A 19,950-nucleotide genomic window follows, 5' to 3' on the forward strand; every position below is an offset into this window, starting at 1 on the left:
AAGACAGACAACACAACAGTAAATATAATGAAGAGCCCCTTCCTTGGAACAAATTCTGAAATGGGTATGTTTCCTCATTCTCCTATGGCTAAGGAGCACCACAGAGAAACACTAATAAACGTACATCCCTCACAGAAAGTTCTTGGTTCTCCCTCCATGCTCCCTTCTTCAACAAGAGTTATTACAGATAACACGGTAGTTTAAGTAGAAACAATCAATTCAGTAAAGAAGTCATTGTAGGTCTGTGTCATTCAGTTTAACAGCAACAGGAGGATGTGCCCTTTTGTTGAAAGGATCATGGACAGGATTAGTGCTTACATCCTGGCAACACTTTATCCTTTAAAAAAACCCCACAGCAATATTCCTCAAAATAAAATAAATGTGATTGTATCTGAAATACAGAAAGGAACCCCTGCCACCCGCAGACATCTAGGCCTCCAGTAGCTACCTAGGATTAAGTACTTTTCTCAGTTTTCCATGAAGCTGTGATTTAGGTTTTACTCCGCTTACACTGTACTACTTTCCATATGTGTATGTTCCTTTGTATAGTTGGCTAAAATCATGTTTACATATGGTAGACTCTTACCAGTCTTTTCTCAGACTTACCTCTGACTAAGTTCTTCTAAATAACGGCTGCTGAGAGACATGTTTACTTCTAGGGCTTTTATGCGATTATTAAGGCGCATGAAGACCGATTCCTTTTGATTAGATCCATGAACAAGATTTCCATTAGCATAGCCCAGATCTGTTGAATTCTGCAATTCAGCATAGAAGTCTGTAGCTGTTCTCTGCGGTCCCCCAGAGACTGGAATCGCCATTAAAGCTTCTTCAGTTGCCTGATCATCCTCCTTTGTTTCAGCAGATACAGAAGACTCAACAGGAGGCAAAACAGGTTTCTGCACTTCTGGAGTGCTTTCCTTTCCTTCTGCAGCATCACTGACTAACATGCCCACTGTATATTCAGGTTGCAGAACAGTCTCTGTAGGCTTTAAAATCACTGGAGTAGCAATAGTCTCTCTTGTGCTCATCTCCTTTACCTCAGTGGCCACAATGGTCTCAGAAGCTACAGGGTTTTCTTCTGCAACAGAGCTCTCAGCCTTTTCTGTTTCTGCACTGATCTCAGCTATATCCACCTGGGGAGTCACCCTTGGTGCTACCTGGCCTGCATCTTCTTTTGCAGGCTCCAATGCCATGTCTGTTGTTGGCAATGGCTTAACTTCAGAAGTAACTTCTAAGAGGAGGGATTGAGAGACTGTTTGAGGATGGCTTGGTTCCAGTTCAATTGAATCTGTGGTCTCATTACTGATCTCCTCATGGATCACACTGCTGAAGTCAACTGCAACAGTAGATCCAGATGGTTTCTCAACTTTGCTGTCTAATTGCTCACGCAGAGGCTCATCTACTGACATATGTATAGATTCGGTCAGAACTGCCTGTGGCTGCTGAACATCAGGAGAGTGATCTTGCCCTTGTTTACCTTCAGTTTTACTACGCTGCCGATGCATGGCTACTGCAACGGAACACCATTTAAACAGATATTCTGAAAAGGTGGAAATACAACATGCTGTTGCCATATCATAGCAGTACTTTTCTGTCTCAAATTCAAACCATGCCGATGCTTCTTCTTCCTGATCATCACTGGGCAGCAAGGTTACCGTTGACTGGCTTGTATCTTCTTCATACTCTTGTACTAGCTGAACAATGGGACTTTCTTTTGTCAAATCCACAATTAATTGCTCTTTATCTATCTGTGGAATATCTGTAGTAACAAGTCTGCAATGGAAGAGTTAAAGGTGGAATGTTACTCCAACAGTTTTAATCCACAATTAATTGCTCTTTATCTATCTGTGGAATAGCTGTAGTAACACGTCTGCAATGGAAGAGTTAAAGGTGGAATGTTACTTCAACAGTTGTACATGCCTGCTCTGGAAGACTGCAAAAGTAGGATCTTTTAGAAAATTAGCGAAGCTTATTCCAGTGACCAAAGGCCAGTTTGGATACAGTCAGAAATTCTGTAAGTTAGCATTTCCTCTGGTGTTTTTTCAATCCCGATTTGCAAACAAATTATTTCAACCCTTGCTTCTGAAACAACAAGACTTCTCAATTGCCCCTTCCCTCTCAGATATTGCCCCTTCCCTCACCCCTGAAAAAAGTCACCAGTTCAAATATCAAGTTCTACTAAGTTCTTACATAGTAAGCATCTTACTCTTCTGCTGCAATCTTCAAATGCAAATGCAAGAATCACAACCTTCCCACTGACCTTCCTCAGTCTCTCAACAATCAGAGTGCTAAGAAACCATAAAACCACTAAATACAGCACAAATCATGTCTTAACATTTAAGAGCTAGAGTCTCAGCTCTAAGTAGCCAAATCAATTCTAAACAATTTTAATCAACTGAAGAAAAACCAAACCCATAGAATATCTACATACAACTCCTCCTCCCAACCTAATTCCATATCTTTGCACACATATTTTCATCAAGGAAAGCCTAGCAAAAAAATATAAGCTTCTAAACCAGAATTTTTGTCAATACAATTTAACTTAAGATTCAGCAACACAACTTACATTCCTAATTAGTCTCCCTTGCAGGAGACAACCTGCAAAACCTGGAAGAATATTAAGTCAGTTTCCACCCAAGAAATCTGCAATAGCCAAGAGCAAAACACTCCTCCTACTTCTTCTAAACAAAGTAATACAAACAATTGAGAAAGTTAGTGATAGATTTTGACATTTAGTCAAGTGTTAAAACAAAACATATCATAATGGAAATAGCTATAAACAGTAACTAAAGCAATAAATTTCCCTGGTTTAGTACATTACATATTTCACCACATACTTGCCTTTTTACTTGTTTAAGGCAGTATGCCATATCTGAGCATTCTGCTACCAAAGATTCCAGACTAGTGCATGTTAGTCTCTGCTAGGAACACACTGAAAAAAAACCCCAACACCAATCACTTACTCTGGGGAAGGAACAGGAGTTGGTTCAGGCAGTCTTGGTGCAGCTGTTGAAGTTGCAGGGGTGGCAGTGACATTTTCAGACACACTTTTGTTCCCTGCTGCAGGAAGGAGGAAAATGTGAACATAAAAATTTCAAGAACCATGTTTGTTTTCAATTAATTTTGGGGGTTGGGGTTTGGGGTTTTTTTTTTAGATTATTAACTGCACTACCAAATTAACTGCAGATGTCATTCAAAGTTATTTGCATGAAAGTGCTACTGACAGTTTATGCATACGATGTTATGGGCAGTCTCAAAATATTTCCAGAAAGAAGCAGCAAGTTAGATTTTACAACTGAAGCTGGGTAATACAGAGAGTAAAGATCTCAGAATACAGCTGAACAAACATATATGTTATCTTTGTGTCGGTTCCCTTCTCAGCAAATTCAGCATCTTTGTTCCACTTTTCACAGTCAGGAGGATTAAGAAATCTATGGCAGTAATCAGGTATGCCATAAAAGGTGAAAAAAGTCATTTAAACATAAACTCACAAAAATTTAAACAAAATAACAAAAAGAAATTAAAACTTTCAAGAATGCTTTTCATCTTAAAAAAAAGAAAAAGCCACAACCAAAAAAAACCCCCAAAAACCTTCAGCTTCAGACGACTCTTCAGTTTTGGCTCCGAGCATATTAGCAGCAATATTCACCATACTTAGGATAGCATCTAAAAGAGAAAACAACTAATCAAGAAGAGGACATATTCAGAGGGTCCAGAGTTTAGCACCACTGCGGAATCTGCTATTTTGTAACACTCACTTGAAATGAATCAGAGCACAAGGACATTAAAAAAATCACGTTGTTCTATTACACTGGATACCTCTGTTCCTTTTAAAGGCTGTTTATCAGTTAGAAACCTGTATTTGAAAACCCGTACCTAACCTTTACCAGCTAGACCTTCTAACACCAGTGAGAAGTACTCACTGATCATTAGTCCACTGAAACCAAGGAACAGTAAGACAAACAGAAGAATATTTAAGCATGGAATTTTCTGACAATCTGAGTGTGTGAACCACTGAAGGAGGAGGTCCCAAGCCAGAAACGTAGAGCTTGAACACTCAAATGGAGGAGCTCTAATCAAGACAGGTTGGATCATTTGTCATAACAGCAAGAAAGAAGTGAGTCGAGAAATGTCATTTGCTAAATGAGCAAGACAGAATTCTGCCTTTGAACCCAAGATGTCCACAGCAGGACAGACACAGAAAACTATAGATTCATTCAAATTAAGCTGGACTCTTTGTCATTTTGCATCATAACTCCCTCCTTAATCCTGAATCTTACTTTCGGCTCTGACACTACTGCAACATAACAATTCTAAATATTTTAAGATTTGAAAAAGAAAATCTACACTTTACAGTCTGTTACTTGAATGCAGTCTAGATCAGTCAAAATTCACAGAAGTAAATGCAAAGAGGGTCTGCTCTATATTGACACATATATTAGATACAGCTAACTCTTTGGTCTTGATACTGAAAACAAACATCATTGCCAGGCTTATTTAGCAGATGAGGAACAGAGAAAGAGCACCTTATTGTAAACACACAAAAGTTGGCCCAGTTTTGCCCATTTCTGCCCCACTCACCAACATACATCTGTACTACATGTCACATGGATAAGTTCATAAAGTTAGAGAGGCATTTTAAGTAGTAATGACAAATTTCTTAGACTCCAGGAAGATCCATTCAGAACTTTGGTTCTCCCTTTCCTCCAAAACATGTCAGAAAATACATTCCTGAATTACGTATTTATCTGGGGCTGTATTCTTTGAAAAGTCGTGATAAACAAAAGATGTTAAACTTGAAGTATGAATGGTTTCTTACTATTGATGGAGAAGTAGAAAAAAAGAGGGAGAATTAAGAGTTCGTATAGAAGCCTGCCAGTCTAGGAGAATGGCAGGAGGAAGAATAGTGAGCTACCCTCACAGGTTAGACTAGCAGAAGACTGCAAAATACTTTTTACAAGATCAAATGTCTGAGAAGCCCACTATCTCCTCCTCAGAGGACCCTCTTCCTCACTGTGTATCAGTCTAAGACAAATGATGCAAAATGGACGTCCATCCAAGCATGCACATATAAAAAACCCACCACAAAAAAGACACCCACAAACTCAGTATTCCTTCCAAAAAAGGAACACTGATTACCCTACCAGAGATGAAAGTTCTCAATAACAAGATCCACCAGCCAGAATTAAATAATGATCACTGCAATGTTTCAGCACTCAGCTGTCTTTCTAAAGCACTATCAGTAAATAGGTGTTTCAAATTTTTTAATCCTAGCTTTAGTACTCTAAAAAAACCAATAGAAAAGTCACTGCATTTTTCAGGCAGCAAACAAAAAAACTTGCAATACTACACTTGCGGACAGAACATACGAATACACCTCATCAAGACAGCCTGAAGATAGAAACTTTGAAAGTCACAGATAAGAGATAAGCTGTGTCAGGGAAGAATGTACTGCTTTCTCTCATCTGTGAGAGATTAACATTTAGAAATAAACTGCCTTTTCCACTATCTATTTCCCCTTTGAAAACTGCACTAAGCTGTGCAATATTCCTAGCCATGACGTTTTTGTTCTTAAGTGACAACTACGTTCTAGGAAATAGTAGCAAAGAACTCTGCAGCTCTGATCTACTATGGGATGAAAGGAAAACCTGAGCCCAAACAGCATTCATTTTGAGTGCAAACCTATGCTACAGTAACAAATCTTCACTAACTGGAACAGAAGGAAGAGTGGTACAGTGTAAGAACTCTTTAGAAGTTGTGTGGCAGCTGATACTATCCTAAATAATTCAGCAGTTAAGATTACCATTAAAACTGAATATTCAAGTATTCTTAGCCAAACCCCACATCTGGAGGTTTTCCAATGGAAAAGTGACAAGAGACAGTCAAGAACCATTAGTTCTCTCAAAAAAATATACAGCTCTTATGACGAACACAGAAGCTACAATATTTACATAAAGCCTTCTGAGAAACAGTGTTCTCCACCCCTTCCTTTCAGGCTGTACAAAGTAAATCTTTATATTGCCTCCTATAAATAAGGCACCTTAATTAAGCACAGATTTCCAAGTTCTGAATAATTAAGGTTCTACAGCACTTTAGTACTGGTTATTTACAGCCCTATGTAACATTAATATTTTTAAGTGCTCAGGATCCTTAAGTACAGAAAGCAAAGTTTCCAAAAAAAACAGAGATCTGGAAAGTTCTAATTTTAGAACACTTCAAGAAGGATACCCCAACTTCGACTTGCTACTACTCGTTCCTATGCAATTAAATAGGAATCATAATAAATTGTTTCAGCAATTTACTCAGAAAAATAAGAGTCGTAGCTGTTGCATGACAAAATGTCATTCCACTTTCAAGTAGCTCATTTTGCTTCAGCACAGCAATAATTTTTCTAATAAATCATACTCACTTGTAGCAGAACCAAGGAGATTTTTGGAAGATTTTTCTTCCCCTGTATTGTAATCCAATAGATAATCTATGTATAAAGAAGAACACTTATGACTATCAAAATTAAACATGTCATGGGCGTAGAAAATAAACCTCAAGATTTAACATGTCATTCAACTATGTCAGTTTAACAGTGTGAAAATAAAACAACAGAGATAGAGTTAAAAGTCAGAGATTACATACTGAAATATCAAGCTCCAAGCAATGACAAATCCAAAGACAAGAAACCCAAAGAGATCCAGGGTTCAAGCTTCAGTTTCCCCAGGATTCATGACATACATGCAGCAAACAGCTCACTGAGCTTCATATAGGGTCCTCCCCCCCATGACAGCTGGAGGTAGGTTATTAAATCAATAAATATTAAATAAAATATTTTTTGTTTAAACACAAAGTCTGCAAGCCAAAATAAGTACCTTCCCAATTGCTTGCAGCATTGATCATACAAATAATCTCAGGAAATGGGCTATGGACACTAAAAATAAAGCTGTTCTGTGTGATCTGCTTTGATTATTTTAGTTATCCTTTACTACTGTCAGCATATGAAGATATTATTGCCTAGCCTGCCAAGTGAAATAGACTTGTTACTAGCATTTTAAAGTAACCTTCCAATAGTTACAACACGTTGTTTAAAACTTAAAAGGATTGTTGGATAAACCCAGAAATGCTGAAATACTGTCAACAAGACTAAGAGTAAATTTAGCAGTCAAATCATTTAGCATATGCAGGAAACGAGTCACCAGACTAGCACAAGACACATCTGAATGGCTAAAAATGCAGAAATTATTTGCTTACCATAATCTTCATCAAAGAGTTCTTGTCGTTCAGACTGATACTGAGAATCAGCTATTTCTTCATACTCTTCAACCATGCTAGTACCAAATACCCTATGAACAAAGTTTTAAAATAAAAACCTAATATTAGTCTATTAATCATGTAATTACTTGACATAATTGATAATTAGATAAGTAAGATTAACATTATATAATATGTAGCAAATAAATTGGATAAGCAATAGTTGCCTTCAGTTAACCAAGATCAAGCAGCAGGTATGCTTACTTTCTCAAACTTGTATCCAAAGTCCATTGCACACTTTCAAGTGCTGCACCAAAACAAGATCCTGTTTTTAATTCTAGTAATGCCAAAAAGATGTTTCTTCCTTTTTAACTTGAAGTCATACCTAGACTTCCTGTCTTAACCTCTCCATGAGCTCTTACATCTCCTCTTCACCTTCACCTTCAACTAACTTTAAGAGTATCTATTCATGACTACCTCACTTTGCATGCTATATTCGCTTTGACCTGCTCTGCCAAAATCAAATCAAATAAATCTAATTTACAGCAGTCTTGTCAACCGAAAATACAGTTTGGCTTATAACACTAGAGTTCCCAGGTTCAAACCCTGATGTAGCTTTGATAGGAGAATTGAAATTGTTTCTTAGGAGCAATACAGAGGCTGATTATTCTCTGAACTACACACACACAGTTGTTCTGATTTAGGTATTCCAAGCATTACTAACTGTAAAGCTGCTACAACACAGCAGCTTCTCAAAAGCACTCACCACATCTGCTCTTTTTAGTTCACCACTTGTTCCTTGTTTTGCTTGGTCAGCCTTGAAATGCTCATGTCCTCCTATAAGGCTGCTCATGCTCTTACTTTCTAACACCTCCCCTGCAAATATAAACTATTCCTTACATACTGGAGAATCAAATCAAAAGATTCAAACCTTCTTTAAACAGATGTGAAGTGTGCTACGCAGCAGGTAATTTAGGCCACTACTACAATTCACAGTATTTCAAAATAACTTAAACTGAAAACCAGAATTTGTTGCCCAACTATTATTAAAACACACTAGTCCTTAACTGCAAGGAAGTAGAAAGACAAAGCAAAACATGTAAGATATTACCTTATAAGACTTAAAGGACAAAAATGTTCTGATCCAAAGTGTGATATCAACTCCACCTAAAGAATAAAAGGTACTTAAAATAAAACTCCAAAGACCCATAGAGTCAAGAGCTCATTTAACATATACATCCAATCTTGAAATTGCAAGTTTTGTAGACTGGGGGGATTTGTAGATTGCCCATAACAGAAAAGACTCCAAAAGATTTGTTCTTGCCATGCATTAAAGTGCTGAGTCACAGCAGAGAACACCCCAAGCCCCATGCACTTATCATTCCAAAAGAAGAGGCTGCTAACCTTTATGTACTTGATGAACATCTGAAGCGAGAGAAAGGAAAAGACAAAAAAAAAAAAAAAGATGTCAGTACAAAGGCTGAACACATGCCACAGGCAACTACAGAGTTGTTTTGGTTTTAATTCAGTACTATAAATGCCTAAGAAGACAAGTTATGAAGGATAAAGTTGCAATACTACTTCATCTGCCTTAGGTAGCAAGATTTCATTTAGCCCTTGTTACCTTGCAGATAGAAGGTAACATGCAACAAGTGTTTTATTAATGAACTTAAGTTCAATTTTTCTAGGCAGCATGATTGAGACAGAATACTGAAGTGTGTTAAATTTACTAAGTGTATTTTTTCACTTAAAGAGCACAGATTACAGAAAGTGACTCAAAAGGAAAAAACCCTTCATAGCATGCATTCTATGGACTGCTGCTGCTTCACGTTCAATATAACATGCTTCAATTTATAGAAACACTACTGGAAGAAAATGTATAGAGCATCTGATGATACATTTGGAAGCTTCAGTCATCAGTGTATTTCTAGTGAGAACTTGACTACACACTGATATTTATTTAATCTAAATTAATTTGCAAGTGTAGAATGCATTTATTAAACCACTATGTAGACACAACCAATGAAGGTCTGTAATAATCTGCAAGTGAGATCAAGATTACTATTCCCATACTCTTACAAAAAAAATCCATTATTTTTGATACAAGTTCATTAAGCCACTTCAAAAAAAAAATCAAACTTTTGAAAATTTTTTTTGACTCTTCTTCTGTGGACTAGGCACACTTAGAACTTGCTTATGTCTTGCGCCACAAAGTAAAAACATTACAAGAACAATCCTTTGAAAACTTTACTATGCTACATTATTCAAGGCAGAACACTGTATCTGCCAAGGGATTAAGTGCTGAAGCAGCTAGCGTAATTCTGGAACTTCAATGTCAAGCAAGATTCCAGCTACCTTAAGGCATTAATTCAGCCAGAAAGCAGAATTAAAAATAAGTGAAATCTTTATCCTGTGATTCATGCAGAATTTCTGGGTAGAGAAGTTAGATAACTATCATTCATAGCTACTTCTTCATGAAAGCACAAATCGTAATTAAGTAGCACAAACCAAAAAAAGTTTGGTCTTTTTTGGAAAGCACCATAATTGGAAGATAACAGATCACTGGAGAGGACCTAAAAGTCTGTATTTTATTTTTATTTAAACCTCCACTATACCCCAATATTTTCACAAAAGCTTTTATCCCAGTCCAAGTACTACATTATTTATGGAGTTTTATTCTCTTTGAGTCTCCTGAGTAAAGATAGCTTGCAAAGTTATTTCGAAGGTGGAGAGATCATGGCAAGAGCTCCCATAGCAGTAAGCCTAAATAATTTGCATGAGTTGCAGTTACAATTTAATAACTGCAAAACTGCACTTCGAGTCTATTGATGAGAACCAGAATTCAAATGCTTACTCTTTCAGATTCACTTAAAACTGTATAGCAGAATACAGCATAAAAGTATCAAGAATATGTATATTCTAATCTGTGCTCCAGGGAGAGTGTGTGTGTATATATGTATATACACACACAGCAGATACAGCCAAGAGACAAAATAGCTTGATACTTCTAATGTTATATTCAGGAGACAGTTGGTTAGGTCAAACAGAATAGAACACTGTCTGGATTTTTCTTAAGTCAGATAGCAACTAAGTATGTACTTGGACACAAGGTAATAGGTGCTTCCCAAGATCCTCTCAGTTACCATTATGAGGAAGGTAATATACTTGTGATTGTGTGACAAGGGTTTAGTACATGGCCAATCATACTAGGGCCACTAATGAAGCTAGTGCAATTAATGGCAAAGCATGCTTTGATAACATGTTTCTCTAGATGCTCTGTTATACAGGGTAAGCCCAGCAAACCTTTCCTGAGAACCATGGATGCTCTTGCAGTGTTAAGTTACCTTAACATATTTTGCATACATCTGTTCATCCAGAGGAAAGCTTTGGACGTTTCTCTCATCTCTGGCATGGAAAGTACCTAATTTAATCCATTTGTTTGTGGGATACCTAGAAAAGAAACAATGGCATCAGCTAATGAAATGCAAGAACCCACAGTTTAGACATTTACTGAAGTTTCTCAAAATGCCTTTTCACAGAAAAAAAATGAATTTTTTTTTCAGTTGCAAGATAGTGACAATGTGTTTTTTATGGAAAGAAGAGTTGCAAGATAAGACTAGTCCCAACACAAAACCTCGGCAGTACCCCTTCACAAACTTAAAACAGCGTGCAAGCCCTTGAAGGATGAAACCCTCTACTTGATCCAATTACTGAAATTCAACTAGCCTACAGTAAAGTTTCTGGAACTGAAAAATTCACCTCAGGTGAACACTGAAGAACATGACACACAAGTGACAGGTTGTAAATATTATTGTAAGCAAGCAGCCAAAAACTGTGAGCAAAGTAGAGTTAGAAATAGGCAACAGATCACATGTGGTAAATTAGAATCCACATGCTCTGAGCACTGAAGAAGAAAGTGAGGTTTTTTGATACACTGTGTGAATGCCTCCTCTTTCACATACCAGAATAATCTGCTTACTCCCAAAAGTACTGGGGGTACAACATTGCCTATAACACAGTAAAGCCACCCTTTAATCAGCTGTTCAGCCAACCAGTAGTATTCTTACCCCTTCCACTTCCTCAATAGTGTACTTTTTTTTGGTAAATAGTTTGGGGGTTTTTTTTTGGACAGAGTTCAGCATTGAAGACAGTTTAAGCCATGTGAAAATGGCCTGAATGACAAGGGAGAAGACAGCCTACAACCCCAGTGGCATTCTGGTAAGGCACGTTCATTTTATGATCTGCCATCTGCTACCTAGCTACTGTATAATTTCTACTGCTTCATTCCTACTTTTCAACAAATTTTTCCTTTTCATTTTTAAGGTGGCAAAGAAAAAAAAATACAGGAAGCATGGAAAGAACTCAAACCATGTATTCAAGGACCTCACAGTTGCCTTTCCATGGAGAAAAAAAAAATGCTAGCAACTGATAGTATACACAAAGAAAATCCATGTAATTTCACAGTGAATTACACTTTGCATAATAACAAGCATACAGAGATCACGTTTTACGAAGTCATCCATTTAGTAACTATTTCATTTTTAATTCAGAAGGCCAGGTTTTGATAACATACCTGTCACTAATAGACACCAGGAAGTCTTTAGGAGTGGAAGAGAATAATTCATGATTTGCAATGTCAAGCTGCTTTACTTGGACTGGCTCACACAGCTCAATAACAAACCTTGAAGACAAAAAGGAAATTCTTAAAAAAATCACTTTTCCTTCTACAATTACAATCCTCAGTCCTCTACCTTGTTACTGCATCCTTCACTGGGTATAAAAGAACATTACAAAAAAGCTGTACAATAAGGAGGCATAATTTGTTGCTCCCTTCAAAATCACTAGTGACATTTACCTGCATATCTAGCTTAGTAACGCTAGATAGCACCTGTAGCTACAAAAGCTTCATCCATCTTGTACTCAAAGGCAAAAAGTCACAGAACTAAAAACTAAGGATAGCAAACATCATTTAAACCACCCCTGAAATACCAGTTACTACATGGTAAATGCCAATTACATGTCCTACAATTATTTGACAGCTGGGGAAAAATCCCAAAATCTTTACTTGAACGCTCAGTGCTTTCTCTTACGCAGGATTATAATTATGCAAAACCTACAAATACTAAAGTGAATAAAGTTATCCCCTTAAACTTACTTCTCAATACCAGAGACAGAATTCTATGGGGGACACAAAGTGTCTGCCGCTAAATCCATAAAAGTTCCTTACACACACATTTCAGGCAGACACACCAAGATTGTCAGTCCCACAGGATACATACAGTCCCATCGCGATGGAAAACTATAACCACTCCTGTCACACAATCAAACCTCAGTAACCTACCAGATTTTAGTACTGCAAGGATTTAGCATATAAAGGTCCATGTTCTCCATCAAAATAGCTGAAGTGCTCTGTGTAAAGAAGAGAATTAGTATTTTAAATTGTATGGTAGATATTAACGCAGTACCAAGGGTTTTTCCCCCTCTCTCCAAAAACAAGTTTGGTATTCGTTACATAGACTAATACCAAGTTTCATAACATTATAAGCAAGATAATATACAGGAGACTGTGTGCCATACTACTTTCAGGCAATCACAGATTATTTACTATGGCGAGCTATTTAATACAACTTTGTTCAATTTCTGTACTGAGTAGACTCTGCTTCCCCTTCCAAATTCACTTAAAGACATAAATTTATCTATAGCAATTCCTCTTAAAACAAGGGACAGATCATAGTTTATGCTCAATTTTTGTAAATCAAAAATCACAATAAACCAGAACACAAAAAAGATTACTTCAGAAATCAGTGTTCAGTTTTAAGTAAGTGTACTTTGTACTACTTTTTGCATAAGAGTAAACCGAAATAATACACACTAATAATTAGTAAATGCTTACCTTTGCCTCTGGATTCGCTGCCAGAATTTTGGCACCACACTCTACAGAGGCATAGTTATTTCTATTTTTCTGGACCTTTTTTGTGGAATGCTGCCCACCAACAGCAGAAGGGTGCATTGACTGACCTAGGAACAAGAAAATATTGCTACTACAACAAACCACACAAGCAAACAGTCTTTTCGTTTTCAGGGAACTGCTGATCGCTGCTTTTATATAATAAATGCTATCAATTATGTAGTTCTAGTAGAAAAATGAAGTTCCAGGCTGCATTCCAAGTTCAGACAGTTTCACTATTCAGATTTGAGACAAGATGAAAGTGGTCTGGATTTAGACCAAACCAATGAATCCTGAACTTACTCTTTTCTTTCTCCACTTCCATGACTTTCTTCTTCCATTCATCAAATGTTGGAATGTCTCCGGGGTCCTTTGGAGTTATCACCGACGTAGGGTCAATTTCTCCTGTTTTCTTATAGTCTTTCTGCAAAACAAAGAGTCACCAATTGTGAATATTTTTCAGTACCAAGAATGAAAACAAAGATGAACCTGAATGCTAAAAAAAACCCAAACAATCCCAAAACCAAAAAAACCCCATGCTCTCATCAAATCAACAGTAGATACATCATTTGAACCCATGTTAAAAACTTAGTGTCAAGGTACAAGGTAAGCTCACAAGCCAGAAAAAACATGTTATGATTTCCTCCCAGAATTACAGATTCATTCACTGAGATGCTGGTAATTTTTGTGGCTAAACTAATACATTTTAAGTAAAACGCAAGCATTCTGTCTCATAAAACGTCTGCTTTTTCTTAAAGATTTTTGGTTTTCCTCCTCCTAAGGAGAAAAGGTTTCCCTGTAGCAGAAATCTTCAAATATGAATGATGGTCATGACAGAATTCCAGAGGTCCCCTGGAGTTTCTGAACACCTCAGAAAACAGCAGAATGAGTTATTATTTTGAAATGTTTTATTTAATGTTTAATGATCAAAGAAATAATGTTTTGGACTTGCCTGACAAAGCAGCAACCCTTTTAAGTTAACCATATGCTATACCTTTTCAAGTCTTAATTTCTCCTTTGTACAAACACATTTCCAGCACACCACCAGATAGGCAAAAAGCTTTTGCTAGACGTTTCAAGTGTAGACGTTATTTTGTAGACAACATTTTACAGGTAGTTTCCAGAATGACTGCTTTGTAGGTTGACATTTTCTCTGCACTTAAATCAAGAATTATTTCACATATAGTTCTATAGCTGAAAGCCTTCAAAAAAGAGCCAAACCCACATATTTGGACAAAAATGACAACAGAATTCTTCACATGACCATGCTGCAACAGAACTTTAGATTTGGTGTACCCAAAAATACAGACCCATGTATATTTAGAAATGAAAGGACCTAAAAAAACCTCTGTATCTCCCTCTCCCAAGAAAGTTCAGGATATAAGATCCTCCTTGGACTATGACAAAAGTGGTAAGTCAAAAAACTGACTGAGTAAGCAATGCCAAATCATGCTCTTGCTTAACTATGACATCAGGCCAATGCCACAATTATTTAAATTGCAGTTTTTAAAGCATTAGGTTAAAAAAAAATTGGCTTTTCTTTTTAATAATGGTTTACACCAATTTGTTTGTAGTAACTTCTTTAGAAGATTCTTCCTGACTGCATGTAATTATTTTAAGGCACACTGTACTCTGTTCAATAATCTTGGAAAAAACTTAATTTGAAAAAGAGAGTTATGCAAGTTATTAGTGACAGTTTAAATGTGATCCCTAAATAGCAAAGTATGGTATTGCCATGGCCTTGGTTATTCTTTACCTATTTAAAAAACATAAGCTTTAGGAAGTGCCTCACAGTAAGAACATAAAAGCAGTCATAAAGTTAAGTATAAAAGACCTGTCTAGCTAAGTATCCCAGTATCCCACTTTAACAGTGGCCAAATAAGATATCTAGGAAAGAATAAAACCACACCAAACATTTTATATTTCCTCCAAGTGTCATCTTTGCCTCTAGCCATACGCTTGCTACTCAGGAACTTCCTGACAGTCAAGATTCAACCCTCAGATTTCTCCTTCTACAAGCTTACCTGGACTGCACAACACCCAACCCCCCCCACCCCTTTTCTTTTTAAACCTAGGTAAAAAAAATTCAGCATCCACAGCATCCTGCAGGAAGTCCCAGCTTAACTATCAGTTACATGAAGAACATTTCTTCTGGATTCTGCTCCAGATAGTTTTATTTGATTTCCCAAGTATTTGAAAACACTTAGCTCAGAAAAACTGTTCTGTGCCAATGAATCAACCTTGCTGCCCTTTTCTTCCAGTTCATTATATCCTTATTGAGATGGCAATATCAGAACTGCACACAGTGCTCAAAATGTGAGGGCTGTGCATTTATACAGTGGCAATCATAAAAGTGATGGATATCACTCATCTTTAACAATGGTGATAGCCTAACAGAGGTCATCATGTTCCTGTGTGTACTGAGTGGATATCAGCACTGCTTACCTCCCTTTTTAAGTTCTCTGAGGCATTCAGAGCAGATTTTTGCTCATCTGCCCCCTTTTCAGCTGCTGAAACTTTTGACTCAAACTCAGATTTTGTCTTCTTTCCCTTCCCATGTGAAGATGATATGTTCTCTATATGTTGACCTGCAAGGCTGAAAGTTTTAAGAGTATTAGGACCTATAAAACGATCACATTTTCAGCCATATGCAACCTTAAACACACAAACACAAATGTAGATAAGCAAGCACATGCAAATGTTTGTTGCAAGGCCAGGACAGAAAAGAACAATCACCTTTAAATTATTCAGACTCACAACCTACTTCAATACTCACCTCTCTGGTGGACTGACAAAAGAGGAAGGCTCACTCTGAGGGTCAGCCTCAAGTGTCCCACCAATATCACAGTCAGGTTCTGACTGCTCAGCTTCACTAGAGCTGACTACAGGGATATCAGCACGGGAATTTTCTATTGCACTGAAGGGAAAGAAATAACACGCTTTTTACCCTTCTGATAACACAAGTAACCCTGCTAATCAACCACATAACTAAAGATATTTGAAAGTTTTAAAAAAGCAACAGCGTCACACAAATAATTAAGAAGAGAGGAATGAAGTATGCTATACTTGTGGAACTGCATTCTCAGCTGTACCCATGCAAGAATAGAATTTCCTTTTCCAGCCTGTTTGTCCCAGCAAAGGAACTCAGAGCTAGCTTCTCATCTCCCAGAACTCTCATCTAACATCTTACCAAACACTGCAATGGATAATTTTTCCCATCATCAAACTAAGAACAGCTTCATAGTTACCTGACTGCCAGTAATTCTCTTTTCCCTTTCAACAAAGGAATCAAACACAAGACTGAGTTCTATCACTAAAAACTCCTAATGTTCCCAAGTCAATGGGCAGCAGTCAGAACAAAACTTGGCTAAAACTAGAGGAGGAAAGGGATGGCATAACGATATATAGTAGAGCCAGCCAGACTTCCTTCCCACTAGATTTTTTTTTTTGCTAGTGTAATAAAAATAAGGTAAGCCAGTAGACCATTATGCAAGCTGCATAAACAGCCCAAACTAGCTAATCTGCCCATTACTTCCTCTCTCCCAAGAAGACTGAACACACTGCATCAGACGAATCCTAAGGCAAAAAAATGAAAAGAAAGCCTCCCTATATGCTCTTTAGGAATGATGGCATGGGTGGGGAGGAGAAGGTGGACAAATAACAGCTTCTGTGACTTTCCTCCTTTCCTCCAGTACGGGGATGACTTTCGTATTGATCTAGAAGTTTATAAATCAGATCTAAGTAAACGTCTTTATTCTGCCTCCTAAATTTCAACATAAGCAGCAAACTAGGTTAATCCAATATCATGATATAGAGCTGCAAAAACACAAACAGCACGTCAGCAGCTTAAAAGGGGATCTTTTTGGTTCTCTGACTGCTATGATCATCAACAGAAGCAGCTGTAACAAACACAGGAGCCAATTTTAGTACCTTTCATATGATAAAGTTCCCACAGTATAAAACAAAAAACTCATAGATATTTGCTATGTAGCAAAATTTAACAAATGCTAGGAATACAATAATTTATTGGCTACAAACAGGGAGTAGTTTCTCTGAACGCCCCAAAACGCATAGATCTGAGATGCACACAGTTTAGCTCTGCATGTAACACTTTATGACTGAAGTAAGGCTCACCACTACACTTAAAATTAAAAAGCTCTACATATTCTTGATCTCAGTGAACAGATGACAGTATGAGTAATTATCAACTGAATAAAATATGGGACAAGTATGGACTCAAAAATACCCTGATATCAGGGTGTACCTGACTGGCCTCAAGTGACTAATTTTGGCAGAAGGTGAGTAGCACAAGCCTAAAAGCTGTAGTGCTCCCTTCTCCTTTGGGTACTTTCATTTGTTAGTAGCTTTGCCTTAATTTTTGAAGTGCATTACCAAGCTCACTTTGCATGGAAGCTGTCTTTACTTGCAGTCAGAAGAGAAGCTCAGATTATTTTTCAAGAAGTTTTCCCCAGATTAGGTCTGGATAGAAAAGCTACAATCAGTGCTGTCCTAAAAAAGATTCATTACAAAGTAAAAATATTTTGGAATAAAATTACTTGCAAAATATTTTGACTAAGAGGTCCTGCTGGAATATCAGACCAATAACACCTAAGGGAGCTGGACTTTGTTACACTGATGGGAATCAGCATCTAAAACAGGAAAAATGCTGTCTAAAGATAACAAATGCACCTGAGCCTTTTTAAAGATCTTGTTTTACTATGGAGCTGGACTACAGCTGTTTTGGATATTAGAGTTAATCTGCACAAAAAGAGACCACCTATTACTATTTAAAGCTTAACTGAAGTTTGAAATAATGTATAAACATGCATCTCTCCTATACTCATTCTACCGTTTCTTCCTGTAAAAGGTACTAGTGTCAGAACACTACTGCCAAGCATTAACTAACATATGAGGTGCTCCAAAACAAGCTTCCATTTTCATTTGTTTCATAGTTCAAGTCTTGAGAGTTCACCACTATAGCATTCCCCAACTACAACAGCAAGACAATTTTCAACAGTTGCAAGACATCAAGCTGAATGTTCAAAAGAAAATAAGATCCTGAATCTCCTTCTAAGACCTGACAACAGTAGGACTTACAATACATTACACAAACAAATCAGTACAGTAGTCAACAAAAGCTATAAAAAGAAACACACTGAAATTACATTCCAGTTTTGCTTTATAAAAACTGTGAATTTGGGAAGCTTGATTTTCGAAGACTTGCAATTAAAAGACACTTATGAAGTACCAAAAGGTGCTTAAGCATTAGCCCTAGCAGATTAGACAAGATCAGTCAGCAGACAAGATTTCCAGACCTCTTCTATGGTAAAGAAACTAAATTTGGTAAACCAGAAAAACTGGAGTCTTAAAAAAAAAAAAACCGCCACCAAAGAACAAAAGAAGTCTACTTCATTTTTAATGTGTTAAATTTTTATCTACCAAAATTTTAGATCTTTATCAGCAGACAATCAGAAGAATATATTCCCCTTAGCACACATTAAAAAGCCCAGGAGAATTTTGTGAAAGTACCTAGAAGCATATACACATGAATTTCCATACTACAGTTCACATTTGATAGCACAGCATTCCATAAAAGAAGGGAAACAAAATTAAGCATATCGACTCTTGAAGACTGCCAGCAGCAGAGGCAGCTCTGCAATAGACTACTAAGTACCAGAATTACGAACTGTCTTGGTTGCATTTATACTAAACTTTGCTATTTCATCAAAAGTCCCTTAATATCAGAACTTGTTTAAAACTGCTCTGGTTGCAAGTCCTGGAGTAAAATCCTGCAAAGTTCACCCTGTAATGAAAGCAGAGACCATCACTGAAGCAGCCTTGATGCTTGTTATCTTATCACAGATGTGAAAGCACATTTCTGAAGGGCCGAAATCCTAACGGTAAAGACCTGAGGGCTTTTATAGTACAGATTATCTAGCACATAAAAGACATTGGACTTTTTCTGTCAAAGCAACGGCTTAGAAACTGATAATGGCAATACTATGACACTTCAGGCAAGTACACAACTCTTAATCCATGCACTGAGTAAACGATGGCGTATTCCATTAGCATTGACACCATAAACCAAAGTACAGCAAAAGAATCGTGTGTAGCAGTCTAGTCTTATCCCTACTAAACCTGAAGAGGTAACTCTTAACAACATCAGAGTAAGTGATATTCTCTCAAAGACCAAATCAATAAAATAAAAAAACCTTACTTGGGCTGTGAGACTGGAGGTATCTCTGAGGTAGGTGAACTGGAAATGTTTTCAGTGCTTGCAACTATGCTAGACGAAGCTTCATTTACATCTACTGAAGGTGGAGTCTCAACTTCAGGCTGGTTTGCTTCACTCATTTCTGTAGTCTGTGAAAACATTACAGATGAACATACTTTTTCAAAACTTGAATAGGAAAAGCATTCATACAATAACATCTAGTATGGAGTTTTAACAGTTCAGTAGTTTAGATTTCTGTCATCAATGAACCTGAAAACCAGACAGCAAGACAGTTAAGGAATAAATTTTCTTTCTTCATAAACCTAGGTGGTATTCAGTGCTACTTTGGCATAGCTGTGACACTCTTCCATAGTCTGCAATAATAGTGTAGAAATATTAACTGGAAAAGGCATGTGCAACAGCTTCCTCAACCATGCATCTCTACAAAGACAGCGCCACAAGAAAACAAGTTTAAATATTTCAGCAACTGAAATAAACAGTTCTATTTGCATGCTCCATTACAATAAAATTTACATTTACTATTTTCATC

At 37.1% G+C, this 19,950-nt stretch overlaps 1 protein-coding gene across 4 annotated transcripts in view; it reads right to left on the reverse strand.

Moving 5' to 3' along the window:
• Positions 1 to 19,950, reverse strand: part of SUCO (SUN domain containing ossification factor) — a 45,132-nt gene that overhangs the window by 8,273 nt on the left and 16,909 nt on the right. For 3 of the 4 annotated variants that reach the window (XM_072867270.1, XM_072867269.1, XM_072867272.1), the window contains exons 4-18: positions 19,404 to 19,549; positions 15,963 to 16,103; positions 15,632 to 15,782; positions 13,490 to 13,610; positions 13,133 to 13,257; positions 12,581 to 12,648; positions 11,813 to 11,920; positions 10,584 to 10,689; positions 8,644 to 8,664; positions 8,351 to 8,406; positions 7,240 to 7,331; positions 6,410 to 6,475; positions 3,592 to 3,666; positions 2,964 to 3,060; positions 607 to 1,773 (exon numbers count right to left, since the gene is read on the reverse strand). In XM_072867270.1, the coding sequence (XP_072723371.1) occupies positions 607 to 1,773; positions 2,964 to 3,060; positions 3,592 to 3,666; positions 6,410 to 6,475; positions 7,240 to 7,331; positions 8,351 to 8,406; positions 8,644 to 8,664; positions 10,584 to 10,689; positions 11,813 to 11,920; positions 12,581 to 12,648; positions 13,133 to 13,257; positions 13,490 to 13,610; positions 15,632 to 15,782; positions 15,963 to 16,103; positions 19,404 to 19,549 (2,540 nt within the window). The remainder of the gene's footprint in view (positions 1 to 606; positions 1,774 to 2,963; positions 3,061 to 3,591; positions 3,667 to 6,409; positions 6,476 to 7,239; positions 7,332 to 8,350; positions 8,407 to 8,643; positions 8,665 to 10,583; positions 10,690 to 11,812; positions 11,921 to 12,580; positions 12,649 to 13,132; positions 13,258 to 13,489; positions 13,611 to 15,631; positions 15,783 to 15,962; positions 16,104 to 19,403; positions 19,550 to 19,950) is intronic. The other variant, XM_072867271.1, reaches the window with a different exon arrangement.

This window comes from Ciconia boyciana, chromosome 7, assembly GCF_034638445.1.
Source record: "Ciconia boyciana chromosome 7, ASM3463844v1, whole genome shotgun sequence".
NCBI lineage: Eukaryota > Metazoa > Chordata > Aves > Ciconiiformes > Ciconiidae > Ciconia > Ciconia boyciana.